Raw genomic sequence first — 27,324 nt, forward strand, 5'->3', positions numbered from 1 at the left:
CCGGTGACCAGTCCGCTGCTCCCTCCGGTCACTGTTCTCTTTCTCCTTTTTTTTTCTTTGACAGGCAGGACAGAGAGAAATTGAGAGAGAAGGGGAAGATACAGAGGGAGAGAGGCAGAGACCCCTGCAGACCTGCTTCACCGCTCATGAAGCGTCCCCCGAGATGGGGAGCCGGGCCTCGAACCCCGGGCCTTGTGCATGGTATTGTGTGCTCCACGTGGTGCGCCACAGCCTGGCTTCCTCTCCTGCAAGTCCGAAATCCAAAGTACTGGGTGAGGCCCGGGAAGTGTCCCAGACCCGGCCAGGCCTCGGTCACCCCCTCCCCCCGTCTGCCTTCACTGCCCACTCCTGCTTGTCCCTTAGGGCTCAGGGCACCTCCTCCAGGAAGCCCTTTCAGGCCACCTAACCTTTCCAGAGCCCTCACTTGCACCCGACACTCCCGGGACTTGTGTGTGTGTGTGGGGGGGGGGGGGGGGGCTTTGTCCCCAGGACCCTGTCATGAGTGTCCCCAGGCAGGGTGGGGGGGCATGTTCATCTGGAAGCCGGCTCATCCAGTGGAGGGAGGACCCGGGTTCAAGCCCCCAGCACTCACGGGAGTACCGTGCACAGAGTGGGCTTCACAAGCAATGGGGGGGTGTCTCCCCTTTCTCTCTGTCCCGAGTTTTTTTTTTAAATATATATATTTGCCTCCAGGGTTGTCTCTGGGGCACGGCGCCGGCACTATGGATCCACTGCTCCTGGAGGCCATTTTCCCATTTTCCTTTCTCTCTCTCTCTCTCTCCTTTCTTTCTATTTTTTATTGAACAGGACAGAGAGAAATTGAGAGAGGAGGAGGAGACTGAGAGGGAGAGAGACAGAGAGACACCTGCAGACATACTTCACCGCTTATGAAGCTTCTCCCCTGCAGGTGTGAAGTGGGAACTTGAACCCGGGTCCTTGAGCACTGTGACGTGAGCCCTGCGGTGTAGCGCTGACCAGCACTGGCCCCTGCCTTTGTCTCAGCCCCATTGTGGCTTCCTAACCCGGCTCCCTCTCCCTGTCCTTCTCCCTGTCCCTCCGTCCCTCTCCCCCTCCCCTCTCCTCACCCCTCCCTCCCTTTTGTGCAAGGGACTTGGCACCTGTCTGATCCCACTGCTGGGGTGGGGGCTTGTCCTTTGAAAATCTAAGACACGAGGGGCCAGGTGGTGACTCACCTGGTTAAGCACAGATTTCACCATGAGCAAGGACCTGGGTTCAAGTCCCCAGTCCCCACTGCAGGGGGGAGGCTTCTCGGGCAGTGAAGCAGAGCTGCAGGCGTCTCTGTCTCTCTGTCTCTGTCTCTCTGTCCCCTCCCCCTCTCAATTTCTCTACTCAAAAGCCAAGCTCTGGGGAGGTAGGGGAGCAGGAGGGCCAGACAGAGTTCCTTGCGCAGGGTCAGCGGAGCCCCGGTGAGGCGGGGCGGGCCGGGGCCTCTCTCTGTCCACAGCCCCACTGGTCCTGGGGGGCGGTGGGTCTCTGCAGAAGCCGTGTGTCCCCGCCCCGCCCCGCCTCACCCCTCCGGCTGTCGGGAAATGGCTGTACAGAGAGCAGAGCCCCGCGGTCACCCTCGATGCCCCGGACACCATGGCCCTGTCCCGTGGGCCAGAGCTCAGACGGGGAGCTTCCCGTGGCATCTGAGGTGCCCCTTGCGGCACTGGCGCTCAGCCCATGAGTGTGGTGAGGTGTGTGCCCTGTCGCCGCCCTCTCCCGGGAATGGGGAGCCCTGCCTTCCTGTGCATGGCCTGCGGTGGGCGGGGAGGGGGCAGGGGGAAGCCAGGGTCACCCGGGCAGGCCCCCAGGAGGAGAAAGTTGGGGGCGGGTTTCGTTGGCGGTGCCCAGGACAGCCGGGGAGACCTGCTGGGCTGGCTGGGGCGGGTCCCTGGGGCGGGTCCTGTCCTTCCCCTCCCACCGTCCCAGCCCTGGGACACCTTGGGTGCAGCCTGTACCAGCCCCTCAGCCCTGCCCCAGAAAGGTTCCTCACCCTCCCCCCCCCCCACACACACACACACACTCGTGATTCCTGAATTCAGTTTTCAAAATTTAATTTTCTTTTCAAGGTCCCACTAGTGATTCACAAAGGTGTCCGAGGTTGGGGTCCAGAGCTCTGTGCCCCGGGCACTGTGGTTCTCCCAAAGCCTTAGATATGAGCGGGCTACTTCTTTGCCAGGTCCATGTGTCTCAGTTCTCTCTTTGGAAAATTTACTTTGTGGGGGCTGGTCGGTGGAGCACCTGGTAAAGTGCTCATAGGACGGAGCGCAAGGACCCGGGTACGAGCCCCCAGCTCCCCGCCTGCAGGGGGGAAGCTTCACAAGCAGGTCTGCAGGTGTCTGTCTGTCTCTCCCCCTCTTTTTCTCCCCCTCTTCTCTCAATTTCTCTCTGTCCTGTCCAATAAAATGGAAAGAAAATGGCCTCCAGGAGCAGAGAATTCGTAGTGTCGGCGGGAGAGAGAGACACCCCTGCAGCCCTGCTCCTCCACGCGTGAGGCTTTCCCCCTGCAGGTGGGGAGCGGGGGCCGGGACCCGGGGGCGGCTCACGCAGTCTGATGGAGGTGGCGGCGGCGGGGGTCTGGGCCTCGGAGTGAGCGTGGCCGCTAGGGACGTGATGCCCTCGGGAGGCCGAGCGGCCAGTGGAACTGGGGGGCCGGGCCCCGTCCTGACTCCATGTGTCTGACCTCAGGCCCCCGCCCTCGACGGGCACACGGCGGCTGGCCACCGCCATACAACCCACAACCGTGTCGTTCCGGGTCCCCACCGGGCCTGACCTGGAGGGCCGTCCCTGCCCCGGGAGGGGGGTCTGCCCAGTGTCTCGGTGAAAACCAGAGGACGGCGGGAAGGATGGACGGGTTCTGAGAGCCATGGCAGGCACGGGACAAAAGCAAGGGGCCGGGGCCTGGCGACCACACTTCCAGCTGAGCGCACGCTATCAGGAACAGGGACCCGGGTTCGAGCCCAGGCAGTGAAGCAGGGCTGCAGGTGTCTCTCTATGTCCCCCTCCCTCAATTTCTCTCTGTTCTGTCCAATAAAATAGGATGGGAGAAAAAAGGGGAAATGGCCGCTGGGAGCGGTGAATTCACAGTGCCGGCGGCACCGAGCCCCAGCGACAACCCCGTGACAATAAAAAAATAATGTATAAAGGGGCCGGGTGGTGGCGCAGCTGGGTAAGCGCACACATTACAGTGCACAAGGACTCAGGTTCAAGCCCCGGGGCCCCCTCTGCAGGGGGAATCCTCAGGAACGGTGAAGCGGTGTCTCTGTCTCCCCATCTCTCTCCCTTCCCCTCTCACTCCTAGCAAATAAAACAAACGGTAAAGACAGGAGGCCGGCAGTGGACTTAACATCCGGTTAAGTAGACACACTACCAAGTGCAAGGACCAGGGCTGACCCCCCGCTCCCCACCTGCAGGGTTCTTCCTCCGAAGTGGTGGAGCAGGGCTGCCGGTGTCTCTCGCTCTCTGTATCTCCCTGTCCTCTCTCAATTTCTCTCTGCCCTATATCATAAGAGAGGGGGGAAAAAGTTAAAAATAACATCTGGGGGATCAGACACTGGTGCACCTGGTTAAGGACTCACATTACAGTGCCCAAGGACCCAGGTTCAAGCCCCCGGTCCCCACCTGCAGGGGAGAAGCTTCACGAGTGGTGAAGCAGGGCTACAGATGTCTCTCTGTCTCTCTCCCCTCTCTGTCTTCCCTTCCCCTCTCAGTTTCTCTCTGTCTCTACCCAACAATAAAAAATATATATTCAAAAATAAAGTAAAAAAACAATTGGGTGGGGGTAGATAGCATAATGGTTATTCAAAGACATCCTCATGCCTGGGGCTCCAAAGTCCCAGGTTCAATCCCTTGCAGAGCTGTGGTTAAAAAAAAAAATTAAAAAATTAAAAATAAAAAAAACAGTGGGGGAGCAGATGGTGGCTCAGTGGGTTAAGTGCAGAATATGCAGTGCACGGGCCGTGCAAGGATCTCAGTTTGAGCCCCCGGCTCCCCACCTACAGGGGGGAGGCTTCAGAGGTGATGAAGCAGGTCTGCAGGTGTCTGTCTTTCTCTCCCCTTCTCTGTCTTCCCCTCCTCTCTCCATTTCTCTCTGTCCTATCCAACAACAATGGCAATAACAACAACAAAATGGGACCAGTGACCTCCAGGAGCAGTGGGTTTGTAGTGCAAGGCACCGAGTCCCAGCAATAACCCCAGAAGGGGGGGTGTACCAGAAACATAATAATAATAATAATAATGATGATGATAATAACACCACCACCAAGTGGAGCAAACCAGGAGCCGACGCAGACGGCGTGGCCGTGCCCTCACCCGCCGCTCCCCTGCCCCCTGCCAGGAACCTGCTTCCCAGGAAGCTCAGCGCGAGGCTGGAGAGGCAGAGCCACCCGGGCGCCAAGCACTTGGGGAAAACTCCTCTGCAGGAGGAAGACACCAAGAAGACGCAAAAGGTATCAGTCCCTCCGATGCCCCGGGTGCCCCACGCCAGACCTGGAACCTGGGTGGCCCTGTGCGTGGGTGCCGGGCCCTCCGGCTCAGCGGGCATGACGGCGGGGCCTGAGGAGAAAGCCCCTCGCCCTGGGGTGCTGGGTGCTGAGTCCTCCCAGGCGGGGCTCCTTCCCTCTAGTGTGTGTGCTCTGGGGCGTGGGGGCAGGGCACTGACCGTGTCAGCTGGGGGGGGGGGGGGGGGCGACACTTTCGCTTCTGTGCCGGAGCCAGAGATCTACTCAGCTGGTGGTGCCGGGGCTCGAACCCAGGACCGCCGGCATGTATGTCCCTGTGCTGTACTGCCCTGAGATCTCAGCCCCTGCATCCCAACAGGTTCAGGGGGTTCCAGATGCTGCGTCCCAGGCCCCCCACCTGACCCAGGAGGCCCCCGACTGTCCATTGTGTCCTTGTCGTGTCTTGAACCCACGTCCCCACCGTCCCCAGCCCTTCCAGGTGTCACTCAGAACACGTGTCCCCAGGCACTGCTGGGCCGGGCGGGGCCTTCTCCGGAAGTGAGGTCGCCCCCCTCACACCCCTTTTTTCATTTTTCTCGAGGAAGCCACCCAGAAAGGCAGCCATTCCCTTCTAGAAAGGAGAGCTGGCCCAAGAGGCGGCCAGCCCCCAGGGCCCCGGGCTGGGGCCCTCTGGCACTGGAGGAGGCTCCGGGGCTCTGGGGGGGGGGGGGGCGCCCTGACGTCCCACCTGCCCCAGGCCACACACAAGGAGGAAACAGTGGAGACAGCACTAAAGGGACAGTTCACAGGGGTCCTGGTCACTTGTCTCCCCCCCAGGGGCGGCAGCGGTGACATCTGGCAGGGCCACGTGGTCACAGAATGCCGCCCACCCGGGCCACGGACTCGCCACTGCCAGCAAGGGAGGCGTCACTGACCCGCGGCCCACCTGCCCCCTCCCATCCACCCCCCCCAGGGGACACCAGGCCAAGTGAGGGCGGCCAGCTCAGGCTCAGTTAAATAAAAATGATACAAAATAATTTTAAAACAATTACCGGGACGGGCCAGGGGCCAGGTAGTGGTACATCACTGTGCCCAAGGATCCAGGTTCGAGACTCTGGCTTCCCTCCTGCAGGGGGACAGCTTCATGAGCAGTGAGGCAGGGCTGCAGGTGTCTCTGTCTCACCCCCTCTGTCTCTCCCTTCTCTCAATTTCTCTCTCTGTCCTATTTAATAAAAGAAAGAGAAAGAAAGATGGCCACTGGGAGCGGTGGTTTATAGTGCTGGCCTCAAGCCCCAGCGATGATTCTAGTGGCAAGAAAATAAAAAGAAAATCGCCCCGACCGTCCGGGGGAGAAAAAGATGTGGGCGGTGGGGGCAGTGGGCAGAGAGGCCTCTCTGTTTCTGTTGCTGGAGGAGAAGGGGGGTGGACAGAGGTCGGCTGTCCCCAGAGCCCGAACACTTCACCCGCCCAGGGGCTGGGTGTTCAGTGAACCCCAGAGAGCAGAGAGTCCCAGCACACACGGCCGACCAGCCCAGCCCAGGGAACAGACTCCGGGAGGAAGTGAAAAGGCGCTTTTTAGAGCCAGAAGTGAACCTCCCCCGCCCCGCCCACAGGAGTTGCTGGGGGAAGTCCAGGAGGAACCTGGGAGGAGGAGGAGGAAGAGGAAGAGGAAGAGGAGGAGCCGGCGGCCACCACCCAGGTGGACAGGGAGACTCAGTGATTCCCTGGGGTCAGAAGCCGCTGGGGTTTCTGGGGATGTGGCCACCGCACAGCATGGCCCACCCTCTTTGTTAGTAGCTTTATATTTTTCACTCTTAACGATTAAAAAAAATTGTATTTCTTATTGGAGAGAGAAATGGAGAGGGAGGTGGAGGGGGAGAGACAGAGAGACACCCGCAGCCCTGCTTCAGCACTTGTGAAGTCTTCCCCTCTGCAGGTGGGGACTGCGGGCTTGAACCGGAGTCCTTGTGCTCTGTCATGTGTGCGCTCAACCAGATGTGTCCACACCTGGCCCCGCCTGCCTTCTCCTTACAAGTCTGTTTATTCATTAACCTGGGAGAGAGGCCGGGCGTCTGTCTGGCCTGGAGACACTGGGGATTGAACTCGGACCTCACAGCCTGGACTCAGCGCCCCTGGGTGGGCATCAGTGGGGAGCTGGCCTGGTCTGGCAGCTGGGGGAGCAGCCGAGCGCCCCCCTGGTGGCAGGGTCGGGCGTGACGCCTAGTGCCCGTGAGTCTCTGCCCGGCCCCAGATGCCGCCCTGAGTGGGCACAGACACCTCCCCGCCGGCCACTGGGCACAAACCTCGAGGAGCCGCAGGGAGCCACTCGCAACTCAGAACCTTCCAGAAGGGGGTGTGGTGTCAGGGGGAGACAGAGCCGTGTGTGTGTGTGTGTGTGTGTGTGTGTGTGTGTGTGTGTGTTTGTGTGTGACTGTGAGTGTGTGTGTGTGACTGTGAGTGTGTGTGTGTGTGTGACTGTGTGAGTGTGACTGAGAGTGACTGTGTGTGTGAATGTGAGTGTGTGCGTGTGAGTGTGTGTGCGTGTGTGACTATGGATGTGTGACTGAGTGACTGTCAGTGTATGTGTGTGACTGAGTGTGAGCGTCTGAATGTGAGGTTGTGTGTGTGTGACTGTGTGTTTAAGTGTGTGTGAGTGTGTATGTGTGTGTGTGTATTGTGAGAGTGTGTATGTGTGTCTGTGAGTATGAGACAGACAGCATGTGTGTCTGTGAGAGTGTGCGTTTGAGTGTGTGTGTGTGTGAGTGCGTGTGAGTGTGTGTGTGTGTGTGTGTGTGTGTGAGTGCGTGTGTGTGTGTGTGTGTGTGTGTGTGAGTGTGTGTGTGTCTGAGTGTGAGTGTCTCCTCTCCTCTGGGGATGGGGCACAGCCGGCACTACCCCAGCCCCCACCCGCGTCCAGACCCAGCCAGCGCCCGTCCCCTCCGGGTCAGCCACCGGGGCTGGGGGACAGACAGGGTCTCTCCACGGCCTCTGGGGACACACTTCTTTAACTGGGAGAAGCCTGTCAGTGCCGCCCCCACCCTCCCTTTCGTCAGCCGTGTGTCTCCCTGTGGACGGGCCAACGGCATGGTGAGCCCTGCCTCCCCAAGGAGCCCCCCAAAAAGAAAACCCTCCCGCTCACAAAGGGGGCCTCTGTCAGGGCCCCTGCCCTGCCACGTGTGACCTGGGTTCCGGCCCCGTGCCCGCCTGGGGGACTGTGGCACTGGGGGACCTGGTGCTGTCTCTTCACCTCCTGTGGTCTCTCCTTGTGTCTGTCTGCTGTCATTTCTCCGTATCTCTTCATCTCTGGTTGTCTGTTTCTCTGTCTCTCCATCTCCTGTGGAGATTAAGAAGAAATAGTGGATAGTCAGCATGTAAGGGGCACACACACCCACCGCCAAGGCTCTGTGCCCCCAGCTGCCCACCTCCCAGAGAACCAGCAGAGTTCTCACACGCTGTCTGTCTGTCTGTCAGTCGGGGGAGGTGGTGTGCTTGTTTGTCTTGTTTTTTCTGGGTTTATGTGAATCACTTCTCTAGCTTCCGCACAGGTGAGGCCACCCGCTGGTCGTCCCCGTCAGTTTTCCTGCTAAGTCTCGTCACCCCTGTCCCCTCCATTCTGCCCCAGAAAACACAAAGATGTCTTAGTCTCAATATCCCACGACTCCTGAGCCGGCTGCCCCCCGGGGTGGGTATTCAGGGACCTCTACTCTGGCTGTCGAGAATAATCCAGCTGTGAACATGAACTCAGGCTGCTGTGTCTACACCCACAACTCGGGCTGCTCTGTCTACACCCACAACTCAGACTGCTGTCTACACCCACAACTCGGGCTGCTCTGTCTACACCCACAACTCGGGCTGCTCTGTCTACACCCACAACTCGGGCTGCTCTGTCTACACCCACAACTCGGGCTGCTCTGTCTACACCCACAACTCGGCTGCTCTGTCTACACCCACAACTCGGGCTGCTCTGTCTACACCCACAACTCGGCTGCTCTGTCTACACCCACAACTCGGGCTGCTCTGTCTACACCCACAACTCGGGCTGCTCTGTCTACACCCACAACTCAGACTGCTGTCTACACCCACAACTCGGGCTGCTCTGTCTACACCCACAACTCGGGCTGCTCTGTCTACACCCACAACTCGGGCTGCTCTGTCTACACCCACAACTCGGGCTGCTCTGTCTACACCCACAACTCGGGCTGCTCTGTCTACACCCACAACTCGGCTGCTCTGTCTACACCCACAACTCGGGCTGCTCTGTCTACACCCACAACTCAGACTGCTGTCTACACCTACAACTCGGGCTGCTCTGTCTACACCCACAACTCGGGCTGCTCTGTCTACACCCACAACTCGGGCTGCTCTGTCTACACCCACAACTCAGGCCGCTGTGTCTATACCCACAACTCAGCTGCTCTGTCTACACCCACAACTCGGGCCGCTGTGTCTACACCCACAACTCGGGCTGCTCCGTCTACACCCTGTATTGGCAGTGTGTTACCAGAGCTCCCCCTGGTGTTTTGAGACTCTGCGGCAGTGCTGGGCTCAGACCTGGGCCATGTGCATGACAAGGATGGGTCCCCTGTTCTCTCTTCCAGGAATGTGAGGCCCAGACTGGAGCCCCCAGCCAGCCGCCCTCCCGGAAGCAGAGTGTGAGGCGGAGCCTGGCCTTCGAGCCCCTGTCCACCACCGCACTCATCTTAGAGCACAGGCCGGCGTGAGTGGGGTCTCGGGGCCTGTAGCTGTGGAACCCCCTTTCTACGGGGAAGGAACCAGGGTCCGAGGGAGAGGTGACCAGGTGGAGCAGGGCCCCGGGTCTGAGCCGTCACATCATACAGGAAGCCCCACGGCACCAGGAGCAGTCCCACAGGCCCTCCCCATCCACCGAGCCCTCTGCCTGCCTTTGGTAAATGAAGGAGGCAGCCGGGGACACGTTCACATGTCACACAGCAGCTGGGGGGGTGCCATCGCCCTTTGTGTGCTGGGAAGGTGTGATGGAGGGGCACGTGCCGGGTGTGTCACGGGGTGGCCCCACTGTCCCCTAGGTCTCAGAGACTGGGACGCTTCCATCGAGTGCACGTTTGGGAAGAAAGGTCCTGGGCAGGGGAGACAGCTGACGGTTCTGCCAAAGACGCTCCTGCTTGAGGCCCCGAGGCCCTGAAGGCCCAGGTTCCATCCTCAGCACCTCCACCAGCCAGGATGCAGCAGGGCTCTGGGCTCTCTCTCCCTCTCTCCCTCCTCCATCTCTGTCTCTGTCTCTTTCTCATTAAAATACAGGGCTGGAGAGACAGCTTCATGGTTCTGCAAAAAGACTCTCCTGCCTGAGGCTCTGAGGCCCCAGGTTCAATCCCCAGCACCACCATCAGCCAGAGCTCATCAGGGCTCTGGTCTCTCTCTCTCTCTGTCTGTTTCTCTCCTCCCTCATTAAAATAAAACCAACAGGGCTGGGGAGACAGCAGGATGGTTCTGCAAACAGTCTCCTGCCTGAGGCTCTGAGGCCCCAGGTTCCAGCCCCAGCACCACCATCAGCCAGAGCTGAGCAGGGCTCTGGGGTCTCTGTCTCTCTCTCTCTGTCTCTCTCTCTGTCTCTTTCTTTCTGCATCTCTCTCATTAAAACAAGCAGGGATGAGAAGACAGCAGGATGGCTCTGCCAAAAAAAAAAAAAAAAATTGTCCTGCCTGAGGCTCCAAGGTACCACGCTCTGTCCCCAGCACCACCATCAGCCAGAACTGAGCAGGGCTCTGAGAAACAAAAACAAGCAAAAAGCAAAAAAGAAAAGAAAGGTCTGGGGCCAGGCAGTGGCGCGCCTGGTAGAGAGAACGTGTGTTATAAGGAAGGACTCAGGTTCAAGCCCCGGCTCCCCACCTGCAGCGTAGGGAACGTTTCATGAGCAGTGAAGCAGGTCTGCAGGTCTCTCCCTCTCCCCCTCCCCCTCCTCCTCTCCCCCCTCTCTCCCCCCGGCTCTCTCGATGTCCCTCGGTCCTGTCCGATAAAGTGGAAGAAATGGCCGCCAGGTGCAGTGGACTCACACTGTCGGCATCGAGCCGCAGCGATAACCCTCGAGTCAGAGGGAGTCTCTGTGGCGTGAAAGAGAAGGCACTCTGCTCCCCACAGCCGTGGCCCCAGGTCCCCAACCCAAAGCGACACGCCTTCTCCCATCAGCCCCCGTCCTTGGAGCTGGGGCGCTGGGCACAGAGCCCGGAGTGGAGGGCTGGGGCTGCCCGCTGCGCCTGCGGACAAGAGGGGTGGCAGCCCCGCCGTGGGGCCCCCGCAGCGAGGGACGGCCGCCCAGGGTCCCTGTGGGCCGCAGGCAGAGCCAAGGAGCTCCCCGCAGCCCCAGCCATTCCCGGTGGACAGCTGCCTCTTTCCTTGTTGAAAAGATTCACTGACAGACTGATGAGAGAAGAGAGGGAGGCAGAGACAGAGCATCTCTGGCCCACGCCACGGGTGCTGGGGATCCAAGTCAGGACCTCACGCCCTGGAGTCCAGCCCCTCAACCACGCTGCCCCTCCCGGCTGCCTCTCTCGCCCTTACCCGTCCGTCACAGCTGTCACAGCTTACTTTACTCTGCTAAAAAAATGCGACCCGATTAATAAGAGCACCCGGTACTAAGCACAAGGACCCGCCCAAGGATCCAGGTTTAAGCCCCTGGTCCCCACCTGCAGGGGGGAAGCTTCACAAGTGGTGAAGCAGGGCTGCAGGTGTCTGTCTGGCTCTATCTCTCTCTGTCTCCCCTTCCTCTCTCAATTCCTCTCTGTCCCATCCAATAAAACGGGGGAAATGGCCGCCAAGAGCCGTGGATTCGTCGTGCCGGCACCGAGCCTCAGTGGTGACCCTGGAGGCAGGGAAACAGAGAGAGAGAGAGATGAAAACTGTGTCTGCTTCCGTGCGAGGCCAGGGCACTGCCCAGCTCTGGCACAGGTGGTGGAGGGGTCGAACCTGGCCCCTAGTTCGGGGGTGTGTTCTCCCAGCTCTATTTGACTTTTTCTGGGGTTTTTTTCCCCCAAAATATTTAATATTTTGTTTATCATATATTGAATGGAGACAAAGAAGCTGAACGTGGGGAGGTAGGGGCAGAGAGAGAGAGAGACCCCTGCAGCCCTCCTCCACCATTGCTGAAGCTTCCCCCCTGCAGGTGGGGACTGGGAGCTGGAACCCGGGCCCTTGGGTGTTTGACTTTTGTGAGAATGCGCGTTCAGTTCAGCGGGAGACGAGGAGGCCTGAGGGCGTCCCCTGCCCGCAGAGCCCCTCCCCTTCCGCGTGGGGCACCCTGTCTGTGCTGAGGCCGCGACCCCCCCCAGGAACCTCCCGGCCAAGCCCGCCGAGGAAGCCCGGAAGCACCGGCAGCAGTACGAGCTGATGGTGGTCGAGGCCAAGAAGCGAGGTGAGTGCGGCGGGCGGGTGGCGGGCGGGCGGGCGGGCACCGCCTCCTCTCCTGGCTCTTCTCTGGGGAGCCACGCTGGGGGTCTCGTCCCCTCTCCCTGTCTGTCTGTCTGTCTAAAATACAAGGATGGAAAAGTCAGGGCCCACTTGGTGGCACAACCCGGTCGCCAGGTACAAGGGCCCCAGGTTCGAGACCCCCCAACCCCCCCCCCGGCCCCCGTGTCCCCACGCGCAGGGGGAAGCTTCACAAGTGGGCAGCAGGGCAGCAGGGGTCTCTCTGTCTCTCTGTCTCCCCTCCCCCTCTCAGTTCCTGTTTCTGTGAATGAGAGAATGAGTGAGAGAAGGAATGCAGGAGGGCGGGAGGGTAGGCAGGATACGGGTGCGTGCGGGGACCCCAGGTGGCAGTGTGGTTCCCGCCCGCCCTCTCTCCATCCTTTCCTTGGCGCTGGAGCTTGGCGCCTGGTGCCTGCCCGGCCGCTCCATTGCTCCTGGTGGCTCTTTCCGTTCTTGAGTCGAAGGTGAGACACAGGGAGGAGAGACCCCCCTCGGCCTCCGCTGACCCCCAGGGCCGGTCAGGGTGGGTGTGTCTGGACAGATGGACGTGAGTGCTGCCCTGCTCACTGCCTCACGGACACCACATGAGAGGAAGTCCCTTCCTCCTCTCTCCCTCCCTTCCCCTCCCCTCCCTTCCTCCCTCCCCCTCCCTTCCCTCCCTTCCCTTTCATTCCTTCTCTCCCCTTCCTTCAGTCTCATCCCTTTCCTCCCTTCCCCTCTTTCCCCCTCCCTCCCCTTCTCCCCTTCCTTCCCTCCCTCCTCCCCCCTCCTCCTCCCTCCCCTCCCCCTCTGTCCCTCTCATCTAAGTCACCAGAGCTGTGAACCCGCACACACTCAACAAATTCGCCCTTCTAAACCCTGGAGGACGTGGGGTGGGTGTCACGGTGGCCTCCGCCTCGTTGTCACTCCCGTCCTATATTGGAGGGGTGGAGAGAGAGGGCCCGGCGGCTCGGCCCTGGCACAGGGTGGCCCCTGGGTGGTTGGCCGGCTGCCGCCGACATGGGGGCCGCTGTCCCGTCCCCTCAGAGCTGAAGGAAGCCCAGCGCCGGCAGAGGCAGCGAGAGGAGCGGTGCCGGGTGGAAGACGGGATCGGGAGCGCCCTGCTGGCCTGGAACAACGAGATTCTGCCCAACTGGGACGCCATGTGAGCCCGCACCTGGCCTGCCAGGCCTGCCCGTCCACGCCCACCACCGTCCTGGCCCTGCACCCCCGCCTCTGTCTCCATGCCCACCCCCTGTCCTGGCCCTGTCCCCCCACCCCTGTCCCCATGCCTGTTCTCAGTGTCCGTGCCACTCGGTGCCACCAGCTTTGCCCCCAGTGCCCACCCCCAGCTCTGCTGTGCGCCTGTTATATTGCAGATTGAGACAGAGACAGAGACAGGGACAGGGAGACAGAGAGACACCCCAGAACCACTCTCCTGATTCTGCCCATGGTGTCCCCGTGTGGTGCAGGGGCTCGAACCCGGGCCCTCAGGAGCTAGCTGTCTGGCGTCCTTTGTGGGAGGCGTTCCCCAGGCCTGTGGCTGCGGCTCCCGTCCCCTCTGCCCTGGGCTCTGGGGTGGGTTTGAGGATGCGCCCCCATACTGACCCCTGGCCCCCCAGGTGGAGCTCCCGCAGAGCCCGGGAGCTGTGGTGGCAGGGCGTCCCACCCAGCGTGCGCGGCAAGGTGTGGAGCCTGGCCATCGGGAACGAGCTGAACATCACACACGGTGAGGCGCTGCCTGCTGCCACCGGTGGGCCGTCACCCGGTGTGTGGGGCTGTCACCCGGTGTGTGGGGCTGTCACCCGGTGTGGGGCCGTCACCCGGTGTGTGGGGCTGTCACCCGGTGTGGGGCTGTCACCCGGTGTGGGGCCGTCACCCGGTGTGGGGCTGTCACCCGGTGTGTGGGGCTGTCACCCGGTGTGTGGGGCTGTCACCCGGTGTGGGGCCGTCACCTGGTGTGTGGGGCTGTCACCCGGTGTGGGGCTGTCACCCGGTGTGTGGGGCTGTCACCCGGTGTGTGGGGCTGTCACCCGGTGTGGGGCTGTCACCTGGTGTGTGGGGCTGTCACCCGGTGTGGGGGGCTGTCACCCGGTGTGTGGGGCTTTCACTCGGTGTGGGGGGCTGTTACCTGGTGTGTGGGGCCATCACCCAGTGTGTGGGGTCGTCACTCGGTGTGTGGGGCTGTCACCCGGTGTGTGGGGCTGTCACCCGGTGTGGGGGGCTGTCACCCGGTGTGGGGGGCTGTCACCCAGTGTGTGGGGCTGTCACCTGGCGTGTGGGGCTGTCACCCGGTGTGTGGCCGTCACCCGGTGTGTGGGACTGTCACTCGGTGTGTGGGGCCGTCACCTGGAGGCCCGTTGTGGGAGCCCTATGCTCAGCTGGAGGGTGCCTGCCCTGTCCTGTGCCCCAAACCCAGGAAGCTGAATGAAGGAACACGGGTGTCTGTCCCCTCTGTCTCTCTGTCTCTCTCATCTTCTCAGGACCCAGGCAGCAGTGGACATGTGTGAGGCAAAGTCAGAGAGACAGACAGACAGACAGACAGACAGACAGACAGACAGACATGTCTTCATTGGTGAGACTGACCCGTGTCCTCCATGCTCCCCATGGGGCCAGCCTCCCCGCTTCCTCCTGTGACTGTCCCCACCCGTGTCCCTTGATGAGGGCTGCAGCGCCTGGCTGGGGTGTCTCTCTCTCCCTTTCTCTCTCTCTGTCCCCCTCTGTTGATGGGAGCTCACTGCCCAGCACTGGCGTCTGTTTGCAGGGCTGTGCGGCCTGCGGTCCTGGCGGACACTGTGGGCTCAGCACCCAGGCAGCGGGCCGGAGACACTGCAGGCTCTGCTTTTCCTTTGTGCTTTCTGCCGAATATGTGTGTGTGTGTGCGTGTGTACTGACTCCTTACGGCCACAGGGACGTGCTGCCTGCACTAAAAATCCACCACTCCCGGCGGCCACTTCCCCCTCCCTTTTTCTTTCTAGTTTTTTTTCTTAAAAAAAAATTATTCCCTTTTGTTGCCCTTGTTGTTTTATTGTTGTAGTTATTGATGTCGTCGTCGTAGGACAGGACAGAGAGACATGGAGAGAGGAGGGGCAGACAGAGAGGGGGAGAGAAAGACAGACACCTGCAGACCTGCTTCACTGCCTGTGAAGCGACTCCCCTGCAGGTGGGGTGCCGGGGGCTCGAACCGGGATCCTTCCGCCGGTCCCTGTGCTTTGTGCCACGTGTGCTTAACCCGCTGTGCCACTGCCCGACTCCCTCCTTTCTAGTCTTTTCTTCCTTTCTTCTTTTCTTTTTTAATAAGGACAGATATGTAGCCCTGGGTATTATTCTTTTCAAAAATTTTTATTATTATATTTACTTATTATTGGATAGAGACAGCCAGAGATTGAGAGGAAAGGGGGTGACAGAGAGGGAGAGACACAGAGACACCTGCAGCCCTGCTTCACCACTTGGGAAGCTTCTCCCCCTGCAGGTGGGGACTGGGGGCTCGAACCTGGGTCCTTGTGCCCTGTGACTTGTTCACTCAACCAGGTGCACCAATGCCTGGCCCTTTTTTCCTATTAGTTCTCTCTCTCTCTCTCTCTCTCTCTCTCCCTCCCTCCCCCCCCCCCTCTCGTGTTAGGACAGAGGGAAATTGAGAGGGGAGAGAAGATAGGGAGAGAGACAGAGAGACACCTGCTGGCCTACTTCACCGCTTGCGAAGCTCTCCCCTCTGCAGATGGGGACCAGGGATTTGAACCCGGGTCCTATCATGAGGTCTGCCACTGCCTGGCCCTTTCCCAAGATTCCTAAAGCCTGCACAGCTCTAAGCTGGTGGAACGCACGTGGTGGGGAAGGGGGAGAGGGCACTGCGGGCAGTGCCACCCAGGTCACCTCACTGGCCCCGTGCAGACTAGGCTGAAAGGCTCCTTAGCCCCGAGCACATGGGCATGAGCCAGCGCCAGGCTGCCTGTGTGGCTGAGTGCCAGTCTGACTCTCGGATTTCCGGAGCGCCGAGGAAAGAGGCCACCGGGATGGGGAGCTGGGCCCTGGGGGTCGGTGCTCAGGGCCTCTGCCCAGGAGGAGGGCAGCCGCCCTGGGAGGCCGGGAGGGCCAGAGCGAGCCTGCTGGGGCGGAGGCCTCTCCTGCTCAGTGTGGGGCCTGGAGCCTGTTTTGGGGCTGCCCTTGGTCCTCCTCTGCCCCGCTGAACCCCAAGACTCCCCAACACCTGCCCTGCTCCCACAGACCCGGGGCGAGCGCCCTGTGCCCTCCCAGCCTGGCACAGCCAAGGTGGAGACCTCTCAGCCTGGCTCCAGCTCTGGCGGAGGCCAGACCCGGCAGTCAGGACCCGGGGGGCTTCCTGGAGGAGGAAATGCCTGGGCCGGTGGTCACTGCGCCCGTCCCCTGCAGAACTCTTCCACATCTGTCTGGCCCGGGCCAAGGAGAGGTGGCGAAGCTTCAGCTCAGGAGGCCCCGAGGCTGAGGGAGAAGGTAAGGTAGGCGAGTGGGCGGCGGCCACCTTGGCAGCACAGGGGCTCTGTGCAAGGCTCTCCTGCCTGAGGCTCTGAGGCCCCGGGTTCAAGCCCCAGCACCACCATCAGCCAGAGCTCAGCAGGGCTCTGGTGTCTCTCTGTCTCTCTGTAGCTCTCTCATTAAAATAAAATGAACAGGGCTGGCAGACAGCACAGGGCTTCTGCCAAAGATCCTCCTGCCTGAGGCTCTGAGGCCCCGGGTTCAAGCCCCAGCACCACCGCCAGCCAGAGCTCAGCATGGCTCTGGGCTCTGTCTCTCTCTCTCTACTTAAAATAAAATTTTTAATACTTATTTATTTATTTTCCCTTTTGTTGCCCTTGTTTTTTATTGTTGTTGTTGTTATTATTGTTGTTATCGATGTCATCGTTGTTGGCTAGGACAGAGAGACATGGAGAGAGGAGGGGAAGACAGAGAGGGGGAGAGAAAGACAGACACCTGCAGACCTGCTTCACCGCCTGGGAAGCGACTCCCCTGCAGGTGGGGAGCCGGGGGCTCGAACCGGGATCCTTCTGCCGGTCCTTGTGCTTTGTGCCGTGTGCACTTAACCCGCTGCGCTGCCATCCAGCCCCTAATAAATTAAAAAAAATTTAAAGAGAAACAGGGCTGAAGAGACAGCATAATGATTCTGGAAAGAGACTCTTCTGTGTGACGCTCAACAGGGCTCTGGTCTCTCTCTGTGTCTCTCTGTCTGTGTCTCTGTGTCTCTCTATGTCTCTCTCTGTCTCTGTGTCTCATTAAAATAAATGGAGGGGCGGGTGGCCGCGTAACCCACTGAGCACACAGGTCACCACCCCCAAGGACCTGGGTTCACACCTCCACTCTCCCACCTGCAGGGGAGCACCTGGCAAGCAGTGAAGCCGGACTGCAGGTTTTCTCCCTGTCTCCCTTTCTCCCTATCTCCCCGCCTCAGTTTCCTTTTGCTTGCTTGTTTGCTTTTAAATCTTTACTGGTGATTTAATAATGATCAACAAGACTGTAAGATCACAGGGAGACAGTCCCGCCCGCACAGTTCCCACCACCAGAGCTCCGTGTCCCGTCCCTCCATGGGAAGCTGCCCTGTTCTTTACCCCAGATGGACCCAAATTCTCTATGGGGAGCAGCAGGTGGGAGCTCTGGCTTCTGTCATGGCTTCTCTGCTGGACATGGGTGTTGGCAGGTGGGTCCACACCCCCAGCCTGCGTCTGTCTGTCCCTAGTGGGGCAGGGTCCCACCTCACTCTCTCTCTCTCTCTCTCTCTCTCTCTCTCTCTCTCTCTGTCTCGTCCCATCAAGTATAACAGAAAGAGGAAAAAAGGAGGAAAAGGAAGACTTGGCCATCAGGAGCGGTGGACTCATGGTGCCGGCACAGGGCACAAGGACAAACAGATGGGGCTGGGGAGACGGCACAGGGGTCTGCAGACGGGGATCCCGCCTGAGGCCCCAGGCTCAGTCCTCAGCACCACCGTCAGCCGGAGCTGAGCGGGGCTCTAGGAGAGAGAGGAGAGAGAGAGAGAGAGAGAGAGAGAGAGGGTGGGGAGGGGAGAGGGAGGCAGCACAGCACTGACGCCCCCACGCGTGGTGCTGGCCCTGAGCGGGGTGGGGCTGCGGCCGGGGAGCTGCCTGGACTCGGCTGACGCAGCGACTGCGCGCGGGGTGGGCCGGCCGCGTGGCGGCTGGTGCACCGCTCTGCGCCCGACTGTTGATTGTTTCATTCTCTGGGTTTTTAAATTTATTTGCCTCCAGGGTGATTGCTGGGCTCGGTGCCCGCACCATGAATCCACCGCTCCCGGAGGCCATTTTTCCCCCTTTTGTTGCCCTTGTTGTTGTAGCCTCGTTGTGGTTATTATTGTTGTTGTTGACGTTGCTCGTTGTCGGATAGGACAGAGAGAAATGGAGAGAGGAGGGGGAGACAGAGAGGGGGAGAGAAAGACAGACACCTGCAGACCTGCTTCACCGCCTGGGAAGCGACGCCCCTGCAGGTGGGGAGCCGGGGGCTCGAACCGGGATCCTGACGCCGGTCCCTGCGCTTTGCGCCACCTGCGCTCAACCCGCTGCGCCACCGCCCGACTCTCAACCTTATTTTTTAAACCACATTTTAGCAATCTATACATTTCTTTTAGGTAGAGACAGAGAGAAATGGAGAGGGGTAGGGAGACAGAGAGACACCCGCAGCCCTGCTTCCCCACTCGTGAAGCTTTCCCCCTGCAGGTGAGGGCGGGGGCCTGGAACCCGGGTCCTTGTGCGCTGTGACGTGTGCGCTCGACCAGGTGCGCCACCACCCTTCTCCCTCTCTGCTTTTAAGACTTTACGTTTTGCCAGCAAGCTTTTCTCAGAGACCCCCAGCCTGCACCGATCCACCGCTCCCAGCAGTCTTTAAGACAGAGAGGAGGAGGCCGCCCAGAACCGCTCCCCCGTGTGCCGCCTCCCTCTGCTGGGGCTCCCTGTGGTGTCCAGGACTCGAACTGGGAGGTCCTTGTCCATGTTAAGCTGTCATTCAACTGGGTGAGCCTTCTTCCAGCCTCCCTCCCTCTCTCCCTCTCTGTCTGTCTCTCTCTCTCTGTCTCTCTCTTTGTCTCTGTTGTTAAAATTTGGAAGGCTCTTGCCGGCGGGGCTAGCTTCACAGGCGGGTAACAGAGACGCGGAGACAATGGCTGGGCAGGGCAGCTGTATTTCTTGATTCAGGAACAACGATTCATAAACTAAGACAAACTAATCACCAAACAGAACTCTGCTGTCTCTTTGCGGCGGCGCAAGCACTCTCTCTTTTACTCTGGAACTCTCGTACTTGAGAGCCCTCTGAAACTCTGGCACACTGGAACTCTCTCTTACTCTGTAACCCTGAAACTCTCGAACTCAGGAACTCAGGAACTCTCGGACTCAGGAACCCTCTCTCGGGGTTCCTTGGGGCGGGGCCAAGCAGGCCCGCGAAATTGGTTTGGGGAGGGCTAGAACAAACCAATGTAACGCATACAACAGTCTCTGTCTTTTAACTCCAGATACTTGGGGGGCGGCTAGCAGAGACAGAGAGGAAAAGACGCCCTCCACATCCTCTGTGGAGTTTCCCCTGGTGCTGCGGGGCTCCCATGTGGTGTTGGGGCACAAACACGGGACTTTGAGCTTGCTAAGACCCGTGCCTCCCCCGTGCTCAGAGCCCTGGGGACGCTCCCCAGCTGGACTCGGGACACTGAGGGCGCACCGGGCCACTGGCAACACCCGGGCAGCGCCTCCCGCCTAGCCTGTCCCCTCCCAGGCCGAGCTCCCCGGGACCTGTCGGCTGTCCGTCTCTCCTCGGAGGCCGGGCTCCCAGCCGCGGACAGAGAGGCCAGCCTGGAGCTTATCAAGCTGGACATCTCCAGGACCTTCCCCAGCCTCTGCATCTTCCAGCAGGTAGGTGGCGGGCCCCGGGGTCCATGGAAGCCCGCCTTCGTCTCAGTGTCAGAGACGTGTTTGCAGCCGGCCTCTGGAATACACTTCATTTTTTTTTTTTTTTTTTTTTTTAAGATTTTAGTTATTTATTAGGAGTAGAGCCAGACATCACTCTGGTACATGTGCTGCTGGGGATTGAACTCAGGACCTCATGCTTGAGAGTCTAGTTCCTTCGCCACTGAGCCACCTCCTGGATCACCTACTTCATTTTTTTAAAAATGATTTTTTTAATGTGTTAATTATCTTTATTTATTTGATAGAGACAGTCAGAAATTGAGAGAGAAGTGGGAGACAGACACCTGCAGCCCTGCTTCGCCACTGGTGAAGCTCTCCCTCCGCAGGAGGGGGCCGGGGGCTTGAACCTGGGTCCTTGTGCACTGTAACAGGTGTGTTCAACCAGGTGCGCCACGACCCGGCCCCTGCATTTCAATTATTCATTCCCTTTTGTTGCCCTCTTATTATTATTATTGTTGTTGTTGTGTTGGATAGGACAGAGAGACATGGAGAGAGGAGGGGAAGACAGAGAGGGGGAGAGAAAGACAGACACCTGCAGACCTGCTGCACCGCCTGGGAAGTGACTCCCCTGCAGGTGGGGAGCCGGGGGCTCGAACCGGGATCCTCACGCCGGTCCTTGCGCCTTGCACCACGTGTGCTTAACCCGCTGCGTCACCGCCCGACTCCCTCCATTTCAATTTGTAAAGAAATAAGGGTGGAGGGGCCAGGCGTCGCGCACCTGGCTAAGTGCACAAAGACCGGGGTTCACGTCCCCGGCCCCCACCTGCAGGGAAGCTTCACAAGTGGTGGAGCAGGGCTGCAGGAGTCTCTCCGTCTCTCTCCCCTTATCCCCTCCCTGCTCAGTTTCTCCCTCCCGGGCGCCCCCCACCTGGACTTGCTGGTACAGTGCCCATGGGGGTGCGGGGAGGGCAGGCTGGCTCGGAGCCGACCCGCGTTCTGGTGTTCAGGGTGGCCCCTACCACGACACGTTGCACAGCATCCTGGGAGCGTACACCTGCTACCGGCCTGACGTGGGCTACGTGAGTCTCCTCCCAGGACCTGGGGTGGCCGCCGCTGAGCCGGGAGGGGCCCCTCTCCACCTGTGCCTGGCCAGTGCCCACACTGGGTGCGGGGCTGGGGGCCGGGGCTAGGCTGGCACCCGGGTACCACGGACCCTACCCGGGGTACACGCAGGGTAACTTCTGCCCTGGGCAGACGGGGGCGGCCGGTACTGGCCGTGTCCCCAAGGCCGGTGGGCAGGCGGGACTGGGTGTAGATGCCCCCACTCAGATGGGCCCAGGCAGCTGCCCACGGGGGCGGGCAGGAACTCTGTCATGTGCCAGCCTCACTGTCCCTAGCTCCATCCCCAGCCCTGTCTCCCTGTCCCCAGCCCCGTCCATGTCCCTAGCTTCCTGTCCCTGTGTCCCCAGCCCCCCGTCCTCATTCCCCAGTCCATGTCTCCCATCCCTGTCCCCATACCCACAGCCCCCGTCCATGTCCCCCGTCCCTGTCCCCATGCCCACAGCCCCCATCCATGTTCCCCATCCCTGTCTCCATGCCCACAGCCCCCATCCATGTCCCCCGTCCCTGTCCACATGCTCACAGCCCCCGTCCATGTCCCACATCCCTGTCCCCATGCCCACAGCCCCTGTCCATCTCCCCCGTCCCTGTCCCCATGCCCACAGCCCCCGTCCGTGTCCCCCATCCCTGTCCCCATGCCCGAAGCCCCCGTCCATGTCCCCCATCCCTGTCCCCATGCTCACAGTCCCGTCCATGTCCCCCATCCCTGTCCCCATGCTCACAGCCCCGTCCATGTCCCCCATCCATGTCCCCATGCCCGCAGCCCCCGTCCATGTCCCCAGACTCCTGTCCCCATGCCAGCAGCCAATGTCCATGTCACCCATCACTGTCCCCATACTCGCAGCCCGACCGTGTCCCCCACCCCATCCGACCCCAGCCCGTCCCTGTGTCCCCCACCCCGTCTGTCCCCAGCCCCCGTCCCCGTGTCTCCCACCCCGTCCGTCCCCAGCCCCCGTACCTGTGTCCCCCACCCCGTCCGTCCCCAGCCCCTGTCCCCGTGTCCCCCACCCCGTCCATCCCCAGCCCCTGTCCCCGTGTCCCCCACCCCATCCGTCCCCAGCCCCTGTCCCTGTGTCCCCCACCCCATCCGTCCCCAGCCCCTGGCCCCGTGTCTCCCACCCCATCTATCCCCAGCCCCCATCCCCGTCCGTCCCCAGCCCCCATCCCTGTGTCCCCCACCCCGTCCGTCCCCAGCCCCCGTCCCCGTGTCTCCCACCCCGTCCGTCCCCAGCCTCCGTCCCTGTGTCCCCCACCCCATCCGTCCCCAGCCCGTCCCCGTGTCCCTTACCCCGTCCGTCCCCAGCCCCCATCCCCCCCACCCCGTCCATCCCCAGCCCCTGGCCCCATGTCTCCCACCCCATCTGTCCCCAGCCCCCGTCCCCGTGTCTCCCACCCCGTCCGTCCCCAGCCCCCGTCCCTGTGTCCCCCACCCCATCTGTCCCCAGCCCGTCCCCGTGTCCCCTACCCCGTCCGTCCCCAGCCCCCATCCCCCCCACCCCGTCCATCCCCGGCCCCCATCCCTGTGTCTCCCACCCCATCCGTCCCCAGCCCCCGTCCCTGTGTCCCCCACCCCGTCCGTCCCCAGCCCCTGTCACTGTGTCCCCCACCCCGTCCGTCCCCAGCCCCTGGCCCTGTGTCCCCCACCCCGTCCGTCCCCAGCCCCCATCCCCGTGTCCCCCACCCCGTCCGTCCCCAGCCCCCGTCCCCGTGTCCCTACAGGTGCAGGGCATGTCATTCATCGCGGCGGTGCTGACCCTGAACCTGGACACGGCGGACGCCTTCATCGCCTTCTCCAACCTCCTCAACAAGCCCTGCCAGATGGCCTTCTTCCGCGTGGACCACAGCCTTGTGAGTGCCCCCGGCGGGGCCCGGCTCAGGCGAGGCCAAGTGGGGGCCGAGATCTCAGCTGGGCCGTTAGCATCCCCTCGCCGGGTAGCCGCCTCCCCGGGCCTCAAACTCGGGGCCTCCCGCGCCCACGCTCAGAACTCTAGCCCTGCACCGCCTCCCGGGCCGGGGAGAGTCGACGTGTTTCCACAGGGAGTTCACGGGCTCCCTTAGGATCCCAGTGCTGGGACTTTGCTCCCTCCGTGTCCCTCCGTGTCCCGGCCTGGTCAATGAGAGGCCGGGCGCCAGGGCATCGCTGCAGTGGCGGGACTGACCCTGGGACCTCACGTTCGACAGCTTGACAGCCCAAAGCTCTGGAGCTGGGCGGGCGGTGGGGGGTGGCACACCTGGGACCCCAGAGCCCCTCAGCTGGGGGGTGGGGGCGGCCGAGTGGCGGCTGGCGGTGGCCTCAGCATCCTCTCCGCAGATGCTGACCTACTTCGCTGCGTTTGAGGTATTCTTTGAGGAGAACCTGCCCAGGCTGTTTGCCCACTTTAAGAAGAACAACCTGACCCCAGACATCTACCTGATCGACTGGTGAGACCGAGTCTGCTGTCTCCAAAGCCGGGGGGGGGGGGGGACGGGACGGATGGGGGACAGGGACGGGGATGGAGGACGGGGACGGACGGGGACAGTGACGGGATGGGGGCAGACAGGACAGGGATGGGGGATGGGGGGACGGGGATGGATGGGGGACAGGGACGGGGGATGGGGGACGGGGACAGGGGGGATGGGGATGGGGGGACAGGGACAGATGGGGGACAGGGACGGGGATGGAGGACGGGGACGGACGGGGGGATGGGGACGGGGACAGTGACGGGATGGGGGCAGACAAGACAGGGATGGGGGGACCGGGACAGGGACGAGGGGATGGGGATGAGGGGATGGGGGATGGGGACGGGATGGGGGACGGGGGGATGGGGACAGGGATGCGGACGGGGGGGGGGGATAGGCACAGGGACGGGGGGATGGGGATGGGGGGACGGGGGGATGGGGGACGGTGGGGGGGACGGACGGGGACAGGGACGGGGGGCGGGACACTGTGAAGCCCAGAGCCCAGGTTCCGGGCAGCGTGGTCTCACCCGGAATGGCTTCTCTTGCTTTATTTATTTTTATTTTTTGTTAAATGATCTTTATTCATTGGATAGAGACAGCCCGAAATCGAGTGGGAGGGGGAGGTACAGAGAGAGAGACCCCCCTACAGGGGGGGACCGGGGGCGTGAACCTGGGTCCTTGCGCACTGTAACCCCTGTAACCCGCGCGCTCAGCAGCTGCGCCACCGACAGCCTTTATTTAAAGATATCTTATTAGGGGCCAGGCAGCGGCACAAAGGGCCCACGCACAAGGACCCGGGTTCGAGCCCGAGTCCCCACCTGCAGGGGGAAGCTTCACGAGGGCGCAGCAGGGCTGCGGGCGGCTCTGTCCCTCTCTGACTCCCCCGTCTCCCAGTTTCTCTCTGCTACCAAGTAAATAAACAACAGTGGCAGGGCCGGGCGCCTGCCCACCTGGTTACCATGTACAGGTGGGTTCAAGCCCCAGGTCCCCACCTGCAGGGGAGTGGAAGCTTCACAAGCCATGCAGCAGGGCCGCAGGTGTCTGTCTCTCCCCATGTCTGTTTCTGCCCTTACAAAGAGGTAAAAAGATTTCATTCCGAGAGAGAAGCAGAGCGCGCGGGATGCCTGGCGGGCCTTCTCCTTGCACTGAGCTCCCCCGGGCTCCTGGCGGCGCGGCCCTGTGGCGCCGGGGCCGTGCCCGCGGGCGGGGGGGGGGGGGGGCGGAGGGGGGGGGGCGGGGCAGCGCTGACCCCGCGGCCGCCCGGCCGCCCGGCCGCAGGATCTTCACGCTGTACAGCAAGTCGCTGCCGCTGGACCTGGCCTGCCGCGTGTGGGACGTGTTCTGCCGGGACGGCGAGGAGTTCCTGTTCCGCACGGCGCTGGGCATCCTGCGCCTCTTCCAGGACGTGCTGCCCGCCATGGACTTCATCCACATGGCGCAGTTCCTCACGCGCCTGCCCGACGACCTGCCGGCGCACGAGCTCTTCAGCGCCATCGCCGCCGTGCAGATGCAGAGCCGCAGCAAGAAGTGGGCGCAGGTGCGCCGCCGCCCCGCCCCGCCCCGCCCGCTGGCCACGCCCCGCCCGCTGGCCACGCCCGCCGCCCCGCCCCCGCCTGATGGTCACGCCCGATGGTCCCGCCGTGCCGGCGACGCCCCGCCCCTTGGCCACACCTACCGCCGCCTGGTGGTCACGCCCCTCAGCCCCGCCCTCTGGCTACGGACACACCCCCGCGTGCTGGCCACGCCCCACAACCCGCCTGCTGGCCACGGCCCCGCCTTCAGCCCTCTGGACACGCCCCTCGGCCCCGCCCTCTGGCTACGGCCCCGCCCCCACGCCCCTGGTGGCCCCGCCCCGCCCTGCCCGCTTCCCCCTCCGGCTGCTTCCCGGCCGGCCGCCAGCACCGCCCCGAGGAGGAGGAAGGGGGGGCCGGGGCGGGACGGCGACCCTGAGGGTGGGCGGCAGGCTGAGCCGGGCGTGGCCCCCAGTGACTGGGTCCGGGAAGCCCGGCCGGTGGGGTGGGGTGGGCCGGGGCCGTCCTTGCGGTGGGGGCGGGACTGGGGCCTCGCCCGCCGCCCCCCCCTACCGCCGGCTGCCCTGTGTCCGCAGGTGCTGGCCGCGCTGCAGAAGGACAGCCGGGAGGGCGAGAAGGGCAGCCCGGCCCCGAGGCCCTGAGCCGGGCGGGCGGCGACGGCGACGGCCCCGCCGGGACCCTGAGCAGGCGGCGCGGGCGGACGGGCCCCGAGGGAGGCACCCGGGCTCGGCGTGTCCCCCGTGAATTAAAGTCTTTGCCTCCTTGCAGCCCGCCCGGGACGCTTGGCCGCCAGGCTGGAGGGGTGGCCGCGGGCGGAGCGTGGCGGCGGGGGCCGAGACACCCGGGCGCTCGGGGGACCCTGTCCGGCGGGGCTATCCGCACCCGCCACCGCCTCGCCCTCCCGGGGGCCCGTGCCCGGCGGGCTGCGGACACGGCTGAGCCCCCAGCCCCTCTGTCTACAGCGGCCCGGGCCGGAGGCTGCCTGCCCCCCCCCCCCCCCCCCCCCGTGTGCAGGCTCCTGGGGGCGGGAGGCGTGAATCGGACGCGGACTTTTGACCTGTAAATACGTGGTTTTATTAAATAAAAGTCACGTCACATTGTTGCCCGGGCGGCCTGGCTTAGTGGGGCCGGAGCAAGTCCCCCGCGCTGTCCGCACCCCACGACCCACTGGGTCCAGAAGTGCTTGGGGCCCCAGTTCCCCCCTGCAGGCCTCTGCGCCCCCGCAGCCTCCACCCTGCAGAGGCCGCAGGGGAGGGGGGCAGGTGCTGCTCCTGCGGCCGCCGACGGAGGGTCCCCCAGGCGCACCCTGCTCTGGGCTCTGGAAGCCGCACTGAGATTCTGGGGGTGGTGATTCTAGGTGGGGGTGGTGAACGGGGTGCAGGGGGGTGGCAGGAGGAGCCCAGGTGCAGCTCTGGCTCAAGGGGGGCTCCCCAGCAGCCCAGCCTGTCCTGCGGCCTGGGTGTCACGGCGCAGCGCCCCCCATGTGGACGCGGAGAAGGCAGCGGGGCAGCGGGAGGGCCACTGCTCGCACACACGCCGGAGGCCCCGTGCCACCCGGCTCTTGGCCGGCCCTGCCCCTCAGCCGGCTCCGTGCTGCCCCCCGGGAGCCCCGGGCCTGTGCGTGGAGGCTCCGGCCTCCCCCTTCCTGGGCGGGAGCTCCGCCACAAAGTCACAGTGCCGCTGCCTCCATGGCGGCCCCGGCTGAGCCCCGCAGCCCCGGCACCACCTGCGTAACCCCGGGGTTGGCGGAGCCAGGCAGGCGTCTCCACAGATGTCAGGCCACGCGGGGCATCGGCGCCGCGGGGTGGGGGCAGGGGAGAGCGAGCCTCCTCAGATGCCCTGGGTTCTCCGAGGGGGCGCCCGGACCGCGCCCCAGGCCCACTCTCCCGCCTGACCCTGTCCAGACGCCCTGTGCCCGCTGTGGGGAGCCGGAGAGGACGCCTCCAGCACCCCGACGGGCCAGCCCTTCCCACGGTGTCTCTCTCCCAGGGCCCTGCCCATGTGGCGGGCGGTGCTGGGGACTGAGCCAGTGGCCTCAGGGGATTCAGGCAGGCGTCTCTCACAGACCCGCGCTGTCTCCCCAGCTGAGAGAGAGAGAGAGAGAGCGCCCAGGGCCCCGCTGAGCACTGGCTGATGGTGGTGCTGGGGCTTGAACCCGGGGCCTCAGTCAGGCAGGGGAGTCTCTCGCAGCCCCTGGTGCTCTGTGCTCAGGTGGGACCTGCCCACCGCCGGGTCCCAGGCCAGGGAGGGGCCTGGGTGCCCCAGGGGCAGCAAGCCCGCTGTGTAGTGAGTCGCCCGTGTGGCGGGGAGGCCCGAGTGGGTGCCAGACCCCACGTCCCGGCCACGGGCGCCCATGGCCGTGCTGGGCGGAGCAGAGCAGAGGGAGTGGGAGGCGGCCCATCACCCAGGCACCCACTTGGCCGGCAGCGTCACCGGGAAGGACTTGTCACCAGCCTTTATTCAGGAGCTGCAGGGGACCCGCTCTCCCATTCTCACCGACCC

The 27,324-nt window shown here is 62.8% G+C and overlaps 2 protein-coding genes across 4 annotated transcripts in view; both read left to right on the plus strand.

Annotated features, from left to right (window-relative positions):
- The window catches only part of TBC1D14 (TBC1 domain family member 14), a 41,536-nt gene extending 15,926 nt beyond the window's left edge, over positions 1-25,610 (plus strand). The window contains exons 3-14 of one of the 2 annotated variants that reach the window (XM_060188541.1): positions 4,343-4,454; positions 9,044-9,162; positions 11,747-11,829; positions 12,909-13,026; positions 13,484-13,590; positions 16,251-16,331; positions 19,602-19,738; positions 20,740-20,811; positions 22,571-22,699; positions 23,163-23,272; positions 24,569-24,827; positions 25,398-25,604. In XM_060188541.1, the coding sequence (XP_060044524.1) occupies positions 4,343-4,454; positions 9,044-9,162; positions 11,747-11,829; positions 12,909-13,026; positions 13,484-13,590; positions 16,251-16,331; positions 19,602-19,738; positions 20,740-20,811; positions 22,571-22,699; positions 23,163-23,272; positions 24,569-24,827; positions 25,398-25,463 (1,393 nt within the window). In that variant the 3' untranslated portion in view covers positions 25,464-25,604. Of the gene's footprint in view, positions 1-4,342; positions 4,455-9,043; positions 9,163-11,688; positions 11,830-12,908; positions 13,027-13,483; positions 13,591-16,250; positions 16,332-19,601; positions 19,739-20,739; positions 20,812-22,570; positions 22,700-23,162; positions 23,273-24,568; positions 24,828-25,397 lie in introns of those variants that run through there. The other variant, XM_060188542.1, reaches the window with a different exon arrangement.
- MRFAP1 (Morf4 family associated protein 1) overlaps positions 1-27,324 on the plus strand; it is a 240,426-nt gene that overhangs the window by 75,239 nt on the left and 137,863 nt on the right. The gene's annotated exons all lie outside the window — the stretch shown is intronic.

The sequence above is a fragment of the Erinaceus europaeus genome, chromosome 3 (assembly GCF_950295315.1).
Source record: "Erinaceus europaeus chromosome 3, mEriEur2.1, whole genome shotgun sequence".
NCBI lineage: Eukaryota > Metazoa > Chordata > Mammalia > Eulipotyphla > Erinaceidae > Erinaceus > Erinaceus europaeus.